General features: G+C 51.6%; 1 protein-coding gene and 1 non-coding gene across 3 annotated transcripts in view; one reads left to right on the top strand and one right to left on the bottom strand.

Moving 5' to 3' along the window:
- Window positions 1-22485, bottom strand: part of GSG1L (GSG1 like) — a 224210-nt gene that overhangs the window by 148310 nt on the left and 53415 nt on the right. For both annotated transcript variants that reach the window (XM_019648401.1, XM_019648402.1), the window contains exon 2: window positions 2166-2213. In XM_019648401.1, coding sequence (XP_019503946.1) covers window positions 2166-2213 — 48 coding nt within the window. The remainder of the gene's footprint in view (window positions 1-2165; window positions 2214-22485) is intronic.
- TRNAT-CGU (transfer RNA threonine (anticodon CGU)) lies at window positions 2634-2707 on the top strand. Its single transcript has one exon. It is a non-coding gene; the product is annotated as a tRNA-Thr (tRNA).

The raw sequence follows: 22485 nt of genomic DNA, 5'->3' as shown, positions 1-22485 counted from the left end.
ACATTGACCATCCTGCACCTTGGCCGCAAAGCCAGCCCCCTCGGCCTCCTCCTAAACATTTTTATAGACGCAGCCGGAAGGTCCTCGGCATGGCCGCCAAGCCTGAAAGGAGAATCATGAGGACAGCAAAACCCGAAGATACAAGCTCTCTGGGGCCCTTGGTCCTCGTAAAAGAAGCAGGAATAGAGGTCTGATGCTTCCGGAGGACGCACAGAGAGCCGTCTGTCACTGTACATGGACGGACATGCTCACGCATGCACACACTCATCCACCCACGTGCTCCCCTGGGCACACAAGCACACAGTCACACACGTGTTGTACACCCCCACGCTCACACACGCTCCCCCGCTAGCTCGAGTGCATGCACATACGTGAGACCTGTGACATATTCTCAGCACAGGAGTACGTGCTCATGAACGCACACACTCACCCCCAAGTGGACATGCATGGCCCTGCTTCCTGGAAGCCAGACTTGGAGCAGAGTTGACCCTGGAACTTCAAGGCCCTGGGGATTATGGGCTGAGCCCCCAGAAGGCTGCCTGCAGGTACCAGCTTCCAAGACACAGAACAATGGAGGGGTACAGAGGGGGCTCTGCCCCTAGGAGACATGAGACTTAAGTGGCTTAACGTCTCCAAGCCTCCGTTTCCTCATCTGTCAAGTGGAGTGCGAGGCTGTGAGGAGGCTTCTCAGTTAAAATATGTACAGTGCCTGGCACACAGTAACTGCTCAGGAAATACCAGCTGGTTTTCAGTAGTCAGATTTGTAGTGTTCCCCAGAGACTTCAGTTAGGAAGCTGGGGCCGGGTTGCTCAGACCAAGACTTCACATGGGACAACTGAAGAAGACACAGCGGTAGGGAAGCCAAGAAAACGGAGGCAGCCGGCCCCACCACCCAAAGCCGGCTCAGCGGCGGGGGCCTGAGGGCCCTGTAGGGGCCCTGTCATGTGCCCCTCAGTCTCACCAACTGCCACCTGGCTGGAGCTCCCCAAGAAGACAGTGTCTGCGAGACAGAACCATCATCAGCCATCACGATACACGGGGAGGGGTCAGAGATGCAGCCCTCCAGGGCCCCGAACCTCCTGACACGGCAGGGAAACCACACGCTCGGTCCCACCATCCGGGGACATGGGTGGCCACTCGTCCCGGACTTAAGAGTTTCCCCTGAGCCAAGCACACCAAGGCCTCCATGTTGGGACGGTTCATATGACTGGACTTCTGCCTCAGTTTCCCCACCCCAGCTCCCGGGACCGGAGCCCTCTCCTCATCGGCAGCCATTCCCCTGAGTGTATTCCTGTAGCAGCACACCCTCCAGAACCCATTCTCCTGTTCTTCCCTCATAACAAAACTTCCGGCTTTCAGCTGAACACGGAGCTGCCCAGGACAAAGACTTCATTTCCCAGCCTCCCTTGCAGCTGAGTGGGGCCATGTGATCAAGGAGATATGAGCAGATGATGTGGGGGCTACTTCTGGGACCCTCAGAGTGGACAGGCCAGCTTAACCCTTCCTCCACCCGGCTGCCTGGATGCAGACGTGACAGCTAGAGCTCTCGCCCCATCTTAGACCATGAGGACTAAGGCCTTTGGAGTGATGGAGGCAGGGGGCGCAGGGGACCAGCTCCTAAGGATGTATGTATGGATCAGACACTCTAAATGGCCTACTTTCAAACTTTTATGAGAGAGATAAGTCAAGTTCTCGTTGAAGCCTTAGTTTGAACCACTACTGCTTGTAGCGAAGCCTCGTCCTCACAGCTGTATCCCCCTATCACACTGCAGCCAGCTCCTGATGATCCCACATGGCTCTGAGCATTACTGTGGGCTCAGAATCTCTGCCGTTGGACCCAAACACCAGTGAGACCACTCTGCATAGCTGTGTCCAGTCAGGCTGGACCTCCCCACCCCTGAAGACATCAGAGAAGTGACCTCTGGCTTCCCTCCCCTGAGGTCAAATCCTACAGCCAAAGGCAGAGCCCCCAACACAACACGGGTTTTACCTTATCCCAGCTCCTTCTGCCTCCTGGGAAGTCCCAGTGTGCCCCGGAAGTAACAGAAAGGACCACTCCACTGGCGGGGGGTGTTAAGGGGAATGATCCCCCCCCCACTTCACTGACTGCTGAGAAACTTGGGGCTTTGCCAAAAATGGAGCTCCAGCTCCCAGGCCACACTTACCTTTCTCAGATGCTGGGGCCAGGTCAATGAAGCTGCGACATTTCTCACCTTAGGAAAGAAAAGAAGAGTTTTCAGAATATGAGAGGGAATGAGTGCTTTAGGCTCACCTCGCCCCATCCCAGAAGCCCTGGGGCTGGGCGGGGAGCAGGGTGGGCCCCAGCATCTCTAACCCACATGGCGTCTTTCTCCAACCCTTATTCCTAGAAAGACGGTATCCTGGCACAACGTGGATGGTGAACCCGCAAACTCCGCTAAACAGCACCCGTGATGCCCCTCCTCTCACCTCCCAGTCCAGCCCGGCCCTGTCACTCCCACTCCCTCAAAGCCCTCGGTCCCTTTCCACAGCCCCCACCCCGGCCAGGCCCACAGCCCCTCACGGGCTCCCCTGGCCTCCACTCTGGCCTCTGTCTAATCCATTCTCCACACTGATGCCAGAGGGATGTTTTCAAAACACAAAGCTCTGAGGGCGGCTGGTTAGCTCAGGTGGTTAGAGCACGGTGCTCGTAACACCAAGGTTGTCGGTTCGATTCCCACATGGGCCACTGAGCTGTGCCCTCCAGAACTAGATTGAAACAATGACTTGACTTGGAACTGATGGGTCCTGGAAAAACACACTGCTCCCCAATAAAACAAAACAAAAAAACCCCACACAGCTCTGATCACGTCAAACACACATGCGCACATGGGCACAAACGTGTGTGCACACTCCTGCTCTAAACCCTCTGATGCCTTCCCAAGGGATAAAGTCCAAATTCTTCACGGGCACCCAGGATTGGCCTCCACCATGTCTCCACCAACATCCCCTAGCAGTACCTCCTTCCTCTCGGCACCTGTGTTTCCGTGTTCCCTCCCCCTACCATGAGGGCTTCACCCATGCTGTCCCCTCCAGAACACACGCCCCCCTCTTGTAAGGTCTCATGGCACTTTGGCCTTCTCCTGTGGGGCACCAGTCACCTTATAATTCTTCCTGTGTGTATGAATCTTGGATGGATGGCCCACGTGCTGTAAGACCCATGAAAGCAGGTGCCACGTTCTCAGTGCATCCCCAGCTCAGTACATGGCAACTCCATCTCCAGGTTCTCAGGCCGAGGCCTTGCTTTCTCTCTTTCTCTCACACCCCCTGAGATCCGATCTGCGGCTCCAGCTTCATAGTTTATCTAGAATCTGACCACTTCTCATGACCTCCACTGGTCCAGCCATCATCACCTCCCACCGGAATTGTTGCAGCAGCCTCTGCATGGGTCTCCCAGGGTCCTGTTATAACCTAAGATTATGTGGTTTCTCGGGGCAGAATCTCCTGTGATTCCCAGGGCACTCAAAGTCAAAGCCCACATCCTCACTGTGGCCTACGAGGCCCTGTGTCACCTGTCCCTCCATCGCTTCCCTGATCTCATCTCCTAATACCTTCCCCCCGCACTCTCCACTCCAGCCACACTGGCCTCCTTGCTGATCCTTGAATGTGCCAGGCACCTCCCTCCCTCAGGGCCTTGACACATGCTGCTATAATACTTCTGCCTGGAGCTTCCTCCCCCCAGATAGCTGAATGCTTTATCCTTCTTCTCCTTTATCACATTCCTCAAATGTTGCCTTCTCAGGGAGGCCTTTCCTTATTCATCATCTAATATCTCTCTCCTGACACTCCCCATCTCTCTTCCGGCTGGACCCTTAGCACCTAGACCAGCGCCTGCTACATAGTGAGTGCTCAGGAGATATTTGTTGAAGGAGTATATGAATGAATGAACAAGCAAATGAATTAATGAACAGTGAACGAATGAGTGAATGAGTGAATGAGTGAATGAATGAATGAATGTACGAAAGCCTTCTACCCAAACCTGACACCTAAAAGAAACGTCAGCTCTGATGCCCTTGGACCCATGGTGAGTTACTAACAAGGTGAATGAGAGTCAGTGTCTCCTCCCTAGGGTTCCCTAAGGTCCACTGGGTTCCCAGGGGCCCATAGGAGAAGAATGCCGCCCCACTTCAGGGAGGGGACAGAAGAAGGAATTTGTATGGGAGGAGGGGGGAGCTAGCAGACCCCAGGGGAGAAGTGTTTTTGGGGGATCCGTGAACAGCAGGACCTCCACAGCCCCTAAGAAGATGTCAGGGCCTTCCAGGAAAATGGCCTGGAAAGCTGGATGTTGGGGTTGGAGGTCACAGGCTCAGCAAAAATCCTGCATCTGAAACAGATTTTCTGGTCAAGATGGCAGTCTAGGTAAATGCTATGTTCACCTCCTCTCAGGACCCCATCATTTACAACTAAACCACAGCACAACCATCATTGAGAATCGCTTGACATCTGACCGAAGCCCCACAACTACAGACACACAGAAGCAGCCACCTCACGACTGGTAGGAGGGGCGGAGACACAGAACATGCTGGTCCCACACCCACATATGATCACTAAAAATTGGGAGGAATATCTCGGCTGTGGAGATCCTCCCCAAAGAGCGAGAGGTCTCAGTCCTATACTAGGTGCCTGAGCCCAGGGTTCCAGTGTCAGGGAGAGAAGTCCCCATAACTTCTGGCTGTGAAAACCAGCAGACTGTGTGGCTGAGTGAGATGGAGGGAGGCTGCAGTCCTAGGAGCTCATCTTGAAGGGACAGCACACGGACTCACTCCCTGGTGGAACCACTCACTCTGAGCTCCAGCGCTGGGGCAGCAGCTTAAAAGGCGACAGGGACACACAGAGAGGAACCAAATTGTCTGGCTTCGGGGTGAGGGCTGAAGGGGCAGCATTCTCCCAAAAGGAGAGGCTGGCAAAAGCCATTGTTGCTTTGTTGAGCCCTCCCCCTCCCTGTGTGCAGACACAGGCAGACACCATATCTGAGTCTCCATTAAACTGGCTAACACCTTTCATCTGCCCCACCCTAGTGATTCCCTGAGACCCCACCCCAGCACACTTTCAGGCACACCCAAGCCACCTGCAGTGGGTTTTCCATACAAACAACCTGTCTTAGCTCATGCTGCAGACTTTCTAAAATCTCTCCAAGTTTCACAAAACCCAGACAAGCAGCATCTGGCTTTGGTGTGTTCCGTATCTTGAGCTGAGCAGCCCTAAGCCTGGCACTAGCAACAGACAGCCTTGGTTCGCAGATTGGCCTCTTGAGGCACCTCCAAGCCCAGTGTAGGCCGTGGCCATCTGCAGACTGCTTTGTGGTTCATGCCAGCTGGCCCCAGGCACACACATGCTGCTGCTGAACTTGGCCTGCAGCGGGTCCCCTCCTAAGAGGCCCCAGGGCTGGAACACCTGGTAGCCAGCTTAGGACCAAGCTAGAGCATCACCTGGCCACCTCCAGGGAAAACACACCCAAAGGGCAGACTGGGCAGGCACCAGAGCCCTGCTAAAGTGAACCCTGCTCTGTGGGGTCAGCCCCTGCACAGCTCCTCCACCATAGTTATGGCCAGTCATCACAACCAATCAGCCTGAGGGTCAATCCCTCCCATTGATGTACCAACAGCAACCAAGGCTCAATTACAGTAAGAGGGCACACACAACCCACACAAGAAACACACCTGCAGCACCCAGCTCTGATGACCAGGGAGACTGTACCACTGGGTCCCACAGTACACCTAAGGCCACTCTACTAGGACTGGGAGACATAGACCTACCTAATACATAGAAACAAACACAGGGAGGCAGCCAAAATGGGGAGACAAAGAAACATGTCCCAAATGAAAGAACAGAACAAAGCTCCACAAAAAAAACCTAAATAAAATAGAGACAAGTCATCTACTAGAATTCCAAACACTGGTTATAAGAATGCTCAATAAACTCAGGGAAAACTTAACAAAGAGATAGGAAACATAAAAATGGAGATAGAAAACATAAAAAAGAACCAGTCAGAAATAATACAATAAATGAAATGCAGAATACATTAGAGGGAATCAACAGTAGATTAGATGAAGCAGAGGGTCGAATCAGCGATTTGATTTAGAAGATAAGGTAGCAGAGAAACCCAATCAGAGCATCAAAAAGAAAGAAGAATCCCAAAAACGAGGATAGTTTAAGGGGCCTCTGGGACAATATCAAACTCAACAAAATTCACATTATAGGGCTACCAGAAGGAGAAGAGAGGGCACAAGGAATTGAAAACCTTTTTGGAGAAATAATAACTGACAACTTCCCCAACCTGAGGAAGGAAATAGACATACAAGCCCAGGAAGTACAGAGAGTCCCCAACAAGATGAACCCAAACAGGCCCACACTAAGGTATGTAATAATTAAAATGCCAAAGGTTAAAGACAAAGACAGTCTTAAAAGCAGCAAGAAAATAGCAGTTAGTTATCTACAAGGGAGCCCCCATAAGACTGTCTGCTGATTTGTCAACAGAAACTTTGAAGGCCAGAAAGGATTGGCAAGAAATGTTCCAAGTGATGAAAAGCAAGGACCTATAACCAAGATTATTCTACCCAGCAAAGCTATCATTTAGAATCGAAGGACAGATAGAAAGCTTTCCAGATAAGAAAAAGCTAAAGGAGCTCATCACCACCAAACCAGTATTGCAAGGAATGTTAGAGGGACTTCTTTATGACAAAAAAAACCCCACAAAAAAAAACCCAGAAAGAAAATAAATCAAAATTATGAATAATAAAGTGGCAATAGCTACATATATATCAACAATTACTTTAATATAAAATGGATTAAATGCTCCAATCAAAAGACATAGGAAGGTTGAATGGATAAGAAAGCAAGATCCTTACATATGCTGCCTACAAGTGACTCACTTCAGATCAAAAGACACACATAGCCTGAAAGTAAAGGGATGGAAAAAGCTATTTCATGAAAATGGAAACAAACAAACAAAGCTAGAATAGCAATACTTATACCAGACAAAATAGACTGTAAAACAAAGGCTATAACAAGAGACAAAGAAGGACCCAGTAATTCCACTTCAGGGTATTTATTTATCTATCTAAAGAAACCCAAATGCTACTTTGAGGGGACCTGTGCCCCCATATGTTTATTGCAGCATTGTTTACAATGGCCAAGGTGTGGAGGCAGCCTGGGTGTCCATCGATGGAGGAATGGATAAAGAGGAGGTGGAACACATACACAATGGAATATTGCTCGGCCAGGGAAGGGAATGGGTTCTTGCCATCTGCAGCGGCATGGATGGACCTGGAGGGTGTTGTGCTGAGTGGAGTATGTCAGATAGAGAAAGACAGATGCAGTGTGATTTAGTTTATATGTGGAATCTAAAGAACAAAAAAAACAAACAAACAAAATAGGAACAAACTCATAGATACAGAGAACATTTTGATGGTTGCCAGGTGGGAGGGGGGTTAAGGGGGTTGGTAAAAAAGGAGGAAGAATTAAGAAGTACAAATTGGTTGTTACAAAGTAGCCATGGGGATGTAGGATATAGCATAAGGAATATAGTCAGTAATATATTAATAACTATGTACGGTGTCAGATAGGAACTAGATTTGGGGGACTGACAAATGGGAGGGGCTTCGGGAGGTAGGCGAAAAAGGTGAAGGGAGTAAGAAGTACAAATTGGCAGTTACAAAACAGTCATGGATATAAATCACAGGGAATATAGTCAATGATAAGATAATAACTATGTATAGTGCCAGGTGGGTACTAGACTAGTCAGGGACATCACTTCTTAAATTATATAAATGTCTAACCACTATGCCATACACCTGAAATGAATATAAACTAGTACTGAATGCCAAAATAAATAAATAAATAAAGTGTAAATAACAAACAAGCAAAGAAATCCCACATCCCAATGAGGGTCCCAAGGCCCCCATGGGGCCAGGAAACCATCCACAGTGGGGAGGAGAGGGGCTGGAGAACACCAGGCTGCTCCCCCAAACGTTCCAACAGCTTCCCATGCCCCGGGGACCGGGAGGGGGGCTCAGCTGGGTAGTGAGTTTCTAACCGCCCTGAAGAGTGGCGGCTCAGTGCCCCTAGACCGGAGACGTAAAGTGACATGTTCACACCCACCACAGCCTCGGAGGAAATGCGTGTGGGGTCCTCACCACTACCCCCTGCCTGAGGCTGATAGCAGGCAGATGGGACTTGGAACCCAGCCCTGAGGCAGGGGTGACCACTCCAGAGCTCTCCACAGTGTCCCCCCCCTCCCCCCCCTGGCAAGAAGTGAGGCAGCCTGGAGAGGGTGTGCCCTGTCTGAAGGAACGTGGATTGGCACTTAGGCCACCTGCACTAGTCAGGGTCCCCGCAGCACACAGGTGGCCCCTGGGAGGGGCTCCCTGAAGGCTGCTGAGTGAAGGGGCTATTCACAGACGTGTGGACGGTAGAGGTCAGGGCCAGCGACGTAGGAGTCCCCACCTCCACCAGGCCACGGGACAAGGGAGGGCAAGGACCTGGAAAGCCAGGCCGGGCCACGAGCAGCGGAATCCCCACTCTGAAGCAAGTCTCCGAACCAGAAATTCTGGGGTGGGGCCTGAGAATCTGCACGTCTGGCAGGACCCCGGGCTGCTGAGGCTGCTGGTCTGGGGGCCACACTTTTGAGAGGAATGCAGTTACGATCCAAACCTCAACAGGGAGAGCACGAGGCAGGGGAGAGGGGGACCTTTCTCTCCTTCCGCCCTCTGATTTCCTGCTGGTGTCTCCCACCGGCCTGAAGCAATGAGAAACTAGGGGGCACGGAGTCTGGGCCATTTTATCTGCGGGGGGCGGGGGGGACAGTCTCCCAAACCCAGAGGGGCAGAGGTGAACAGGGAAGAACCGGCAACCACCGTACCCCAGGAGGTCCCTGCCCCTCCTCACCCATCGCTCTCACCCCCCACCCTGCTTTCTCATCTCTTTCATACAGTTTTTGTGTGAATGTAATTACATTCAGCCCACATTTATGGAACACCTACATGCCAGGTGCCGTTCTAGGCTCTGGGGGGTACATCAGCAAACCGACAAGACACGTCCCATCCTAACAGTCAAGTGTCTGTAGCAGCCACTCGGAGCCCCAGCTCCAGGGAAGAGCGTTCCTGGGCTTCTCTAAATAACGCCCAGACAGCATCCCAGCAACTCGGAAGCCGCGTGTTTTCAGCAAGAAACAATAGCTCCAGGGCCATACGTCTCATTCCCCGCTGTGGCCTCATAAGCCTGGGACAGCAGCAGGTGCTCTGGACATGAGTGTGGGATGGATAAATGAAGAGCATTGCACAGACCGCCTTCCTCACGAATTACACCACGCAGGGGGTTTCTGCAGCAGAGGCAAGCAGAAAGCGGATGTCTTCACTATCCATGGAAGAGCAGGTGGCTCCCAGGGCAGCCGATGGGCAGCCCTCCCCTGCCTCGTGCCGACCATAATACAGAGGCCTTGGAGGCCTGGAGATCTCCCTGCACACGACACTGGATGCTGCCTTTCACCCCCAGCCCTCCTTTTCTGCTGGCTCAGACCAACATCCCCACCTCTCGATCTCTTCTCTCCCTTCGTGTCGCCGTATCTGAACCATCCCAGCCTTCATGGCCCAGCTCAAATGCCCATCCAGCATGAAGCCTGCTTAGCTCACCAACCACCTGCCCTATCCCGAAGAAATGTCTCCTTGCTCTGAATTTCCAGCGGGTTTTTTTCACAATATAGCTCATTATATTGTCACAGCTTGGCTCCTCTGACTTGGCCCCCGTGGGCTATAAAACAGCAGACCACACAACCATCAGGCAGAAGCTAGAGCTTGTCACGTTGTCTAAGATGCAGCATCCGGTGACCCAAGGAGAGTCCAGGGCAAGGACGAATGCTGAGAATTTGGGACATATCACATTGCATGAGGTCAGCACCCTTCCCCACTCTACAGATGAGGAAACTGAGGCTCACACAGGCAAAGCACCCCACCCATGGTCACAAGGCTCAGAAGTGGCAGAATCCGTTTTCCCAAAGCTCCTTCCATCATCCCAGGGACTGACTTGTCCAGAACGGGGGCCAGAGACCCAGAACATTCCACAGCCAGACCAGTTTGTTTGGACTCAGGCAAATAAACAGTGTCTTGGAAACATAGTTTTTAAACATTGTATTATGGTTTTCCATCTTTTGCAAAAGCAGAGAGACTAGTATGAAGAGCCCCGTGTCCCCACTCCCAGCCTCCGTAACTGACACCCCACAGCCAGCCTTGTCTCGTCTACACACCTGCCCCACCACCACCATGGGGTTATTTCTAAACAAATCCCAGAAGTTGGGTCTCAATGTCGTTCTGAAGGGTTTGCTCCCTGCTCAGAAAAGACAAGTGCAAGGTCGTGCATTCCTAGGCCCCGTGGCATCCCCTTTGGGGCAGTTTGTTGGCTTTTGGCAGCATGGGAATGAAACATACCACCCACGAGGCCCTTACCTGCCCTGCGGCCGAGCCCAGGTGTGGGGAGAGGTGGCTCAGAAACTGCCTCCAACTCAGTGGCTTGAGCTCGTCACTGGGCACACGGATATCACCACCAAGAGGCACACCTGGTCCAGGCCCTCATGGAGACAGGGCTCCAGGAACCCACCCTGGGTACAAGCAGCCATGTCACAGCTGCCCCTGCTCTGGCTCACCGCGCACGCCTGATTCCAGGAATTGCTCCCCCAGCTTTCTCCTCTGGGTTCAGCTATGTGAAAAAGAACCCTGTATGTGGAGGTGGCAAGGGAAGAAGGGTGCCCCAGGGTCAGCAGAAGCCAGGCAGGGCCTGCTCCTCAGCGAAAAGCCTGGGCCCCGACTGCACACGGACCTGAGTTCAAATTCCTACTCTGCCACTGCTCGCTGTGGGGCTGTGGGGTAAACGATGGTTTTTGTTTGGTTTGGGGGGCTTTTTGCCAATAAAGAATGATCACTCCAGCCTCATAGGGCACTTGAGGGCTAAATGAGGTGATGCGTATGACACAAGATGTCTTCAGTCAGGATTTAAATCCAGCAGCTCAACAAGGGCTCAGCTTGATGTGCTGACACCCACTCCCCACTGTCATTCATCCCAGCTCTCAGACTCCCTCCTTTAAGGAGGTGCTCTTGAGGCCAATGGAGGTGTGTGGGCTCCAAAGTCATGAGGCATGAGTTTGAATCCCTTTTCTGCCTCCTCCTAGCCACGTGACCTCAGAGAGTGGTGTCGCCTCTCTGAGCCTTGTTCTCGCCCACCCAGTGGACGTCCCTGAAGACCTGGCCTTACAGGCTTGTGAAGAGGATGAAACAGAAGACAGTGCGTGAAGATGCCTGCCCCGTGCTTGGCGCCGGAACGAAAAGCTGTTTTGGGTCCCTTCCCTGGATGCTGGGTTAGAGCCTGGACATCTTCCCAAGCCAGAAGCAGGAGGCTGTACTTGTGCCACCTCAGCCCAAGCAGGTGGAGGGAACCTGGCGGGACTGCGGGAGGTATCAGGGAGGCGGCCGGAGCAGATGCCTGAGGCTGGCAGAAGGCGTGGGGCATGCTGAGGGTCGACCAGTTACCCTTGGTCCAAGCAGGAGCCCAGGTCTGGCTGTCAGCAGGAAGACGGGCAGAAGAGAGAGGGGCTCTGGGGAGCCCAGCGTCCTTGGCCACGTCCCCAGATCCTGGGTCTGAAGATCGTGACTTAATTCCAAATCCCACCAGCTGGCGTTGTTGAGGTTTCTGTGGAGTGTGGGGTGGGGAGAGGGCATCGGGGACCCATGGCGAGGAACCGGGGGACCTTAGGGACAGCGAGAGAGGTCTCACAAAGCTGGCCAAAGAGTAATATTTGCTAACGTCTATTTGCACATACTTTGGGCCCAAAGTGCTTTAAAAACTACCACCCCCATTTTACAGATGAAGAAACTGAGGCATGGGGAGACTGAGTCACTCATCTGAGTTCACGCCGCCGGGGAGCCAGGATTCCACATAGAACAGCCCAGGACAAGGGCTTTGCATTTGGTCACCACTCTGCACCACCTCTTAGCAAGGTAAGCAGGTTCTAGGAAAATCCATGCTCACTAAAACCAGTCTCAGATGCCCTCCACAGAGGACGCCAAACGTGCAGGAGAAATCAGCAGCCAGCAGCAAGGGGCTGTGTTCCAAGGGGCTACCAGGACCCAACAGGGCGGATTCTGATTCTTAGACTCAGATTGCGCAGAGCCCAGCTTCTTGGCAGGCACAGGGTTAGTTTTCTCTTTCGAGGGTGCTCTCACCTTGCTGGGTTGGGGGTTGGAGCAAAGAAGTGGTCCTGGCCCCCAACAAATGTGCCCCGCCGGTGAGAAAACGATTGCAACTGTTTGTCAAGAGCACAAGTTCACCCACCTTCTCTAGCCAGATTCAAGAAATTCAGCATCGGGAACAGGGAGCCAAGAAAAATGCCAGCAGATCACACGTGAAGCTTCTCCTCTTATACTCCAGGCGGGTGGGGGGAGGGGGGAAGGCTTGGCAAGTGCGTCCTTGGAATTCTCTGGAGGCCTCTGCCAGTTCAAGTGACAGGGCAGCAGATGGCACACACTTATCTGCTGATGATATTTTGATTTATTTATCTCTTACAGATGGTGCCATGCCTTGATTTCTGGCGGGAGTCCAAATTGTGGGTTAACTTTCTGGGGATAATTGTCGAAGACGAGAAAACCTGAAAATCCTGCCTTGGCGTCATGACGGTCACCGGAGTCTCCCAATGCACCTTGCTGGGTTGGATAAACTGAAGGGAAGAGTTTGAGTTGCAGAATTCTACAGCTGGAAGATTCGAAACGCCGACTTACAATTAACACCATAGTGGTTAAATGTCAGAGCTTTGAACTCACAGAGTCTTGATTTTCAAATCCCAGCTCCGCCATGTACAAGCTCTGTGACCCAGGCCAGACTCTCTGGGTCTTGGTTTCCTCATCTGTAAAGTGGGTACAATCTCCACCACATAAGATGTGAAGCAGCTAGCTATCCACCAAAAGAATGTGCTACTCCTTCTGTGGGGTGAAGTTAAGGCTAGGAAGCGGCTGCCCAGCCAGGCACAATATTTCCCAGCATCCCCTGCATCCCAGCGGGGTCATGGGACTGGTTCTTGCCTCTACAATGTGAATGTGGATGATATGTGTGTGCCACATCCCGGGGAGGGCTTTTACGCAGTGGGTGTGTAAAACGCAGAGGCCTCCGCGGTGCTAGGAAATGGTTGTGGGACAGTATGCGTGTTGCCTGACCCCCGAATCACTGCATGGAGGGGAGCTGTCTCTCCTCCAGGAGCATCTGTCCTCAAGCATCCCATGAGCAAGAATTATATGGCCCCGGAGTCGATCCACTGATAGCTCAGGGTTTAGTTGTTACAGCAGCTGGTGCTGCCTCACACGTAGTTGGAATCATACGTGTGACAGCTGGTGCACGTCAGGGACTCCGTAAGTGTTCAAAATTATTACTATCACCATCTTTCCAGGGATCTTGATAAATGAAGGATACTGGGGCTTTTTTTTTTTTAATGTCATCCCACTTGTTGGGTTGTGAAAGCAAAGCAAATCTGATTGTCCCAACCCCTCAGCCTCCTTTTTGCCCTTTTTGGATATTATCACAAATCTTTCATGCCTTGTCTGAGCTCAAGCCCCCAAAAGCATTTTTTGAAAGAGAAATTAAGGGGAGAGGGTGCTGCAGGTAGGTTTTTTATGGCATACTGAGGCAGACACAGGGAGATCAGAGCCTGCAAACATCTGGTTCCCCGTGTTCCCTCTCTCCCTCCTCGGCACAGAATTATCCACCTGGACTGGAGACAAGAGGAGGGATGTAGGGACCACACAGCCTGCCACCCTCAGGTTCCAGGTGTGAAAAACAAGACCTGCGGAGGACTCATGAGTTGCTTAAGTTCTCATCATGAGTCAGATATTGAGCCAAAGCTGGAATCTGAGTCCTCTGCCTTCTAATCCAGAAGAAGCTATGGGGAGGGCAAGGACCCCACAGTCCCTGGCAACAGAAAATAATAATAGCGAGTGTTTACTAAGCACCTACTATGTGCCAGGCACTGTTCTAAACCTCCATATGCACTAACCTGTCTAATTCTTGTAACAACCCTATGAAAGAGGCACTGTGATTGTTCCTATTTATCAGGTGAAGAAACTGAGGTCCAGTGAGGTTAAGTATCTTACCCAAAAGATAGTGAGTAATGGACCTAGGATTCCCGCCAGGGTGCTTGAACTCCAGAGCCCCCCATTTTAAGTCATATTTGAGAGGATGGAACTTAGGGGAAGGATTGGATTCATTCTGCTTGAGTTCAGGGAGCAGAGCTAAACCCAGTTGGGCCCAGGAGCAGGACTCGGATGCACCAACGGTGGGTCCAGCCCGAGAAAAGACCCTTCCGTGTGGCATGAAGCTTCCCAGAGGTGAAAGAGTATGGGAAAGGCTTGGACCGCCACGTGGAGGTGTTGCCAAGAGGTTCAAGCAGCCAGCGGAGCATCAGACTGGGCCGGTGTTTCCTCACATGTCCCACAGGTAGTTCATGACGGGGGCTGTGGCACTAAGTGACGCTGAATCACATCGTGGAGATGACTGTCCCTTCCCAATTCCCTTCCACCCCTTCGGATTATTTCCAGGAGAAAATTTCAGTTTTGCAATAGCCTGTCCCTCACTAATCTCCTATTTAAAGGGAGAGAAGGAGAGGGAGAAAGGGAGAGGGGGAGAGAGAGGGAGGCAGGGAGGGAAAAAGAGAGAGAGAGGAGAGAGAGAGAAGGCAAAAGTATTCAGCCAGGGGGGTGACCAGTTAGCTCAGTTGGTTGGAGCGTGGTGCTGATAACACTAAGGTTGCTGGTTCGATCCCCACATGGGCCACTGTCCACTGTGAGCTGCGTCCTTGAAAGAATAGCATGAAAGCAACGTGTAACCAATGACCATGGCTGTTTCCCAATAAAAATTAAAAAAAGTATCCAGCTAGAATTGGACGCCATTGTTTTGTTTTGTGCACACACATACACACACACACACACACACACACACATATATATATATATATATATATATATTTCTTCTACCTCTGGTAAGCTGTGCTGGTTTTCTATTTCCAATGATAATATAAAGCTTCCCTTTAAATTCATTTATGTAGGAAACATGTGAGCCAACGCAGAGAAAAAAAAAATCCTAGTAGAACGGGGTAGGTGACCAAGGACAAATTCATAGTGGTGACAGAATGACCACGGCGGGACACCAACGATAAAGGGGTCCTGCATATCGAGGCCCACACCAGCCAGGTCGGGAGCCGACAGAACTGCCACGCTGCGTGACACTGGCAGCACCAGTCACATCACGGTTGATACGAATGACACTCCCTGGAGTCGTGTAGTGCACAGCCTGTGCGGCTGTACACAGAAGCCGTGGATATTTTTAGAGTAACAAATATCCCCAACATAGGAGGGGAAGAGGGATAATCTTCTGTTCAGCTGCCTTGAAATTGGCAGCCGAAGTTTCTCACTCGAAATGATGGCACGCTCGGATCCTCCGACAATGTCCCCATGCTCAGGGGGCCACCAGGCTGCCCAAAGCAGTGCTGGCACCAACCCGTCCTCGGGAGGAAGGATGGAAGAGACAAGGCACAGCGCTGTGCTTTGGGGAGGCTGCAGGAAGCTAAATGGCAAGTGAGCTGTGTGTGCAGCTCGGAAGACAGCAGGCAGACACTCTCAACAGGAAAGCACTTGGAGGGTGGAGGATCCAGGAGCCGCTCTTGGAAAAAAGCTAGCTGACACTGAAATCCAGCTCACCCGCAGAAGAATCAAAATAAGCTCAAGAGCGGAGAATTCATAATAAAAGCACCAAGTATGTGTAATTACCGAGATACTCAAAACGTTGGAGATATTGTGGTAGCAACACCTTGACTTGGTAAAAATCGCGTGAACATCAGAAATCAGGAGGGCAGAGGCGGTATGAACGCAAATGTCCTCGTCTTTCTCAGAAAGGGTCTAACGCTGGAAACACTTCATTGAAAGGCTGCAGTGACACATGTCTCTTCCCCTCTCCCCGCAAATCACAGAATTATCTACCCAGGGTCAAAACGACCAGGCAGAAGAGAAGAAAGGTTAGAAATCAGGCCTGACAAGTGAACACATGGGCCTCACTTGTCTTCGAGGAGCACGGCCCCAACATGACTCTCTGACCCAAAGGCTAATGAGAAAGAGGCTCTGATGTCTTAGGAATTTACCAAGCTGATAAAAACCAAAACAAAACAAGAAGATTGACTTACACTCACCATGCCAGGCGATTCCTAAACATCTCTCTACTCCTCCCCACTACACAACACACACACACACACACACACACACACACACACACACACACACACATACGCGCGCGCACACCCACACACACAGCATCTCCCTTGGCCTCCCTGCCTTCCACACAGGGATGTTTGCAAAGCCCAGGTCTGAATTCTGTTCAGGGGTCTCTATTTAATTTCAGTTCCCACCAAAATCATCACGCCTCCAGACATTTATTAGAAATGCGGACTAGGAAAGATGTGTATGCTCTGTGACCCAACAATTTCATTTCTTGGAATTCATCTTACAGAGATACTCACACACGTACCACATAACACAAGGTCAAGAGAATTCACTGTAGCATTATCTTAATAGCAGACGACTAGAAATAACCTAAATTTCCATTAATTAAATAAGAGATATACGTTCAATGTACGGAAAACTCATCGCCATTGAAACAAACAAGGCAGCTCTCGGAATATTAACACAGAATATTAACATTAGTTAATATTAATACAGAAGGCAGAATATCAATATTCTGTGGAAAAGTGGGTACCCCACGGAAGCTGGAGGCCCACTGCGTGGCCTCTTGACATTCTCTGTCAGATACCACATTCGTTTTCAATTGCTGCTGTAACAAATTACAACAAGCTCAACGGCTTACATGATACAGAAAGTTTCTCTTATAATCCTATAGGTCAGAATTCCAACATGCGTCCACCGGGCTAAAATCAAGGCGGTAGCAGGGCTGCCTTCCTCCTGGAGGCTATAGGAAAGCTTCCATGCCTTTCCTAGCTTCTTCTGGCCACCCACTCTTCTTGAGTTGCAGTACCTTCTTCTATCCGCAAAAGTCAGCCCCATGTTGAGGCTATCCTCTTTCATAGGCACAGCGCCCTCTCTGAAGACACCTGGGAAAGGGTCCCCCCTTTGAAGGACTCATGGGATTAGGTTGGGCCCATTTGGAAAATCGAATCATCTCCCCAACTCAAAATCCTTAACTCAATCACAGCTGAAAAAGTCCCTTTCACCATTTGAGGTAGCATGTTCATGGGTGACAGGGATTATGATGTGGACATACTGGGGTGGGGACATTGTTCTGCCGACCACAGACTCCCTGTGTTCCAGCCACCAAAGCACCGATCACATCTCATCCAACACAAGACCTCATGACGATGTAAGCGTCCCTCTGCCTGAAATGCTCTCTCATCTGCTGGGTTCCTACTCAGCCCTTCAAGCCTGCCCTCAAAAGCCTCTTCCTCTGGGGCCAGCCGGGTGGTGCAGTTGGTTAGAGCGTGAGCTCTGAGCAACAGGGTCGCCAGTTCAATTCCCACATGGGACAGTGAGCTGCGCCCGAGCTGAGCTGCCAACGGGTGGCTGGATGGCTGGCTCAGCTGTACAAGGTTGCCAGTTCGACTCCCACATGAAACAGTGGGCTGCGCTGCCCCCTCCCCCACCTCCCCGCAACTAGTTTGAAAGCGTCAACTAAACTTGGAGCTGAGCTTGCACCCTCCACAACTAAGATTGAAGGACAAGTTGACTTGGAGCTGATGGGTCCTGGAAAAACACAATGTTCCCCTTCCCCATTCCCCAATAAAATTAAAAAAAAAAAAGCTTCCTTCTCTGTGAAACCCCCTCTCCTCCTCCCTGATTCCCCCAGGCAGAATTAGTGACAATCCCAGCACTTTAAAAAGACCCCTCTGCATGAGGCTTGTCACAGCATTTGAGTTGTTAATATTTGCCTACATGTGCAGCTCACAGCAGCCTGCAAGCAACTTAAGAGTGAAACTGACTCAGGCAACAACGCATTCCCCACCAGTTAGCGTGAGGCCTGGCACATAGCAGGGTTAGCCAATCCAGAAGGAATGAAGTACCGAGTCCTTTCTATTGTATGGTGGGGTACCCTGTATAATTTGAAATCCAAAATATGATTGTATGTATCTGTTGTTGTTGTTGCTGGTTTTTTTGGTTTTTGTTTTGTTTTTAAAGATTTTATTGGGAAATTGGGAGAGGGAACAGCGTTGGGGAATCGGGGAAGGGGAACGGACAAGTTGCTGTCCTTTTTTTCTTCAGTCTAGTTGTGGAGGACGTCGCTTCACTGGCCCATGTTGGTATTGTGATCATTGTGCTCTTCCCAGGTGAGGCAGATCGGTCGCTGGCCATTGGTCAGCAGCTCACGGCGGCTCTTGGCAGCTCACACCGGCTGCCTGGCCACTCACGCTGGCTGCTGGCCACTTACAGTAGCTTATGGCAGCCCACTACAGCCCCACTGCAGCCTACGCCATCGCCAGAGACTCACAGCAGCCCAGCTCCAGGTCGAGCTGTTGTTCACTATCTTAGCTGTAGAGGGTGCAGCATCACTGGCCCATGTGGGAACCAAACCAGTGGCCCTGCTGCTCAGAGCTCGCGCTCCCAAGCCAACTCTTAACCAACGAGCCACCCGGCCAACCCTGTCATTGCTGTTTTAATTCACATCCCTGGCACATGATAGGAGCTCTGTAACTATTTGCTGAGTGAATAAATTAATATGCACACCTAGTATTTATCAAACATTTTCTCCATGCCAGGCATTTTGCTCAGTTCTTTAGAAGCTCTGCCCCCACCCCATTTAATCTCTCACAATGACTCTCAAAGGGGGACTACTATATTCATTTGAATACTTAATACCAGCTCCTGTTACAAATACCTCAAAATCTTAAAGGCTTGTTTCTCAGCTGCCTCTCCTGCGTGACTCCCATCCACATGGTGACTCAGGGACCCAGGCTCCTATTCAGTAGTAGCTATGCCACAGATGAGGGAGAAAAAGTACAGGGAAAGAAACACTGTATCTTCATGCACCTCAGCCATAAATCACTTACACTCATACCCCACTGGCCACACCAGTCACGTGACCAATTCAGCTGCAAAGGAGGCTGGGAAATGCAGAGAGCAAGTGGACATTGATAAGCAGAGCAGTCACTGTCACAATTATTATCGTCCTCACCCTACCATTGAAGAAACAGAGGTTCAGAAGAATGGAGACGTCACCCATTCAAGCTCTGGCAGCTAATGTATGTAGAAGACAAACTCAGTCAAGGGCCTACCCCCCTGTACAGACCCCACTCCTAATCACTGCTTGCTCACATTTGCACATCCCGGCGCTCAAAAGTTTGGCCACCACAGAGAATGAAGACCTGGGACCTTGCCAAGTGGCAGGACGGGGCCTTTCCCCTGGACAACCCTGCCGGGGGTAAAATCCACAGAGAGGTGGTCGGGAGCTGGGCGGTCCCATCCCACCACCCAGGTGCTTATCCCTGCTAGTGTCGATTTATCCATAATCATCTAAATGATGACACTTGGCCGATGTTATATGCTTGATTGTCTCCTTCAGGCTGTTGTTGCACGAGGGGAAACAAAAATCTATTTTTTTTTAAGTGAGCATCAGATGAAACTTGAACAAAACCAATAACTCTTTCAGGATGAGCAGCTCTCTAGGTTTCCCACAGACACCTGTGTCATTTCTGGGGTTTATTTGGGAATTGTTTACTATCTGGAAAGAAATATTGCTCCTTTGTGGATACAAGTCTCTTCTCCTCTTCCCTGCAACCTTCCCCTTACATTGCTAGTGCTCTGCCCTTGCTTGGCCAGACACGGGGCGCAGATCCTGGGTCCTCTCCCCAGACCCTGTCATTCTCCTCTGTCTGTTCTGTCTCTCAGCATCAGCAACTCGAGGCTAAGCCAACAGCAATTACAAGTCAGTTCTCAAGTACAGAGGGCTGATTATTCATGGAGTGCGTTATTCGGGCTTCTCCAATCCCCCTCTCTGTGGGTTGGTGCTCATTAGCAACTCCATCAGCAGACAAGCAAGGAAAAGAAAGTTAGCTGAGCTGCCACCCATCAGAACCAGCTGCGGGCCAGGCTCCTCTGTTTGAGAGGGAGGCAACTAGGACCCTGGACTCATGGGCTCATGCTGCCTCGTCCTCATTCGCAGAGGTAATTTGGTGTTTACGATCATTTATCCAGCAAGGAGCGGGAGCTAGGCCAGCCAGCCTGGACGCCCCATTCCCAGAGCTGCTCCCACCACGCTGTGACGTCTGCACACTTGACAACAGTGGGAGTGTGGAGCGTGTGTGCACATGAGACACCCATGCCAGCTACGGCGCTCAGCTGGATGGCAGGGGCTGTCTCTTTACAGCATGAAATATGCCGAGGGGTGTTGTGGAACACTAATAAATACAATGAATTTTACAAAAGCAGAGCAGAGAGAGACAGACGGAAGCAGCTCACCCTCATGGGACACACGGTCTCCTATGCCAGCGTCCCAAAGATGGGGCTTGTTTTCAGACACGAGGCCTTTCCCCAGCCCAAAGCCCCCATCTTGGGGAATCTGAACCATAATCCCTTCCTGAGGACTGCAGGAAAATGAGGGACCTCCTAGTGTGAGGGGGGGGGCATCCCCAAGGCGCATAAGAGACAGAACCGACACTGGCCCAGTGGACAGACTGCCCATCAGCTCAGAGGGGAACCAAGATCAGCCCAGGAGGAACTGAGCCACCCCCATGGCACCTACCCCTTGGGAACCGTTAGAACTGTCATCTGGGTGAGAGCAGCTGGTGGGTCCTGCGTGGAGAGAATGAGAGTGGCCTCCTGGTGATCTAACTCTTGGCACTTTCACCATTATTTTTTTTTGCAATTAATTAGACAGATTTTCATTAAGCACCTACTGTGTGTCAGGCACTGTTTAAAAGACTAAAGAGTCAGTGGTGAACAAGACATGAAATTCCAGTAGAGGAGACAGACTGTAAACAAGTAAACAAATAAATAAGTAAACCACAGCTGGTGATGTGCGCTCTGAATAAAACAAGTCAGGTTGTTGTGATGGGGTGAGCAGGTCCTTCTCTCTGAGAGAACACTCCAGCTGCAACCTGATGTGTAAGGATCCATCCAGCAAGGGCATCCGAGGGAGAAGAACATCAAGTGCAAAGGCCCTGGGGCAGGAATGTGCTTGGAGAAGCAGCGAGAGGCTGCAGGACCCAGGGCTGAGTGGGTCCTGGGCGAAAGGCAGGAAGGGAAGCTGGGGGTGTGGGTGGGGCTGGAACACCCAGGTTCAGGCCAGGCAAGTGTGTGGAGCTGTGCTGGGGCTCTGGGAAGTCGCCAAAGGGATCCAAGCAGCAGAGCTCTGGGATCTGATTTGCATTTTTCCAAAGCTCTATCTGGAGGCTGTGCGGTTGCAAAAGACAGAACCCACTCGCAAGCTTACACGTGGAAGCCTGTTAACATGGAAAGATACAAGAGTGTCTCACTGAATCCAGACGTAGGGTCTGCAGGGACAGGGGAGCCATCAGAAGCCAGGGTGGCCTCTGGCTGCCTGGGCTCCAGGGCCTCTCCTCAGCCCCTCTCTGCTTCTCTGAGCACAGGCCCGACTCGAGTCCTCCAGCCCCTGCCCTGGATCCAGCCCTACACAGCCTGACCTACCTGCCTTTCAGGGTCCTCCAAATTCCCAGGAGAGAGAAGCTAATTGACTCATCTCAGGTCAGGTGACCAGCCCTAGTGGCCAATCAGCATGGCCAGGGAAGGGCAAGGCCACGCAGGAAAACATGGCTGTTGGCAGTGGCCATGACTATGGATGTCGCAGCTCCCAGAGAAAGGGGACGGGGCTGGGTAGACACCTCCCAAGTGCCCGCTGCTCAGCATTCTCCACACTTCCCTGTTGGCAGCTTTCGCGGACTTCCTCCAGTCCTGTCTCCTTCTCAGTCCCCACCCCCAACTCTACAGGAGACCATGGGCTGGCCAGACCACCAGAGTTCCTGAGAGCTTAGGAAGTGGGGAACCTCCCACTCAAAGCAGCAGGGGACCTCAGAATCAGGGACAACAGAGGGCAGGTAAAATCCTAAAGGCTGAGGCTGGGGTCTGGCAGGCAGGAGTCCTCCTCTGAAGACCCTGGAGCCAGGAACCAGGAGCAGACAAGCAAGAGTCAATGAGGCAAGGTCACTGTGACTGCCGAACAGCTGCTGGTGCCCAAGGAAGGTGTCAGTGCCAGCCAGGCCTGGCGTGGCAGCCAGGCTGACAGCCACTTAGCCGGAGACTCCTGTGTGCACAGCAGGGTCAAAGGGGAAGGAGAAAGCCCATGAGGGGGGGGAGGCACAGTGCGGGTGGGATGGGGCTCAGCTTGGCTCAGCTCCTCTTGCAACTCAGGGAGACCTCTTGTCCCAACAGGGAAGCTTCTGTGCTCAGCCTTCTCAGTGCCAGTCAGCCGCCAATCAGCTGTGCCAAG

Source organism: Hipposideros armiger, unplaced genomic scaffold, assembly GCF_001890085.2.
Source record: "Hipposideros armiger isolate ML-2016 unplaced genomic scaffold, ASM189008v1 scaffold_126, whole genome shotgun sequence".
Classification (NCBI taxonomy): domain Eukaryota; kingdom Metazoa; phylum Chordata; class Mammalia; order Chiroptera; family Hipposideridae; genus Hipposideros; species Hipposideros armiger.
This window is presented reverse-complemented; position numbering and strand designations above follow the sequence as displayed.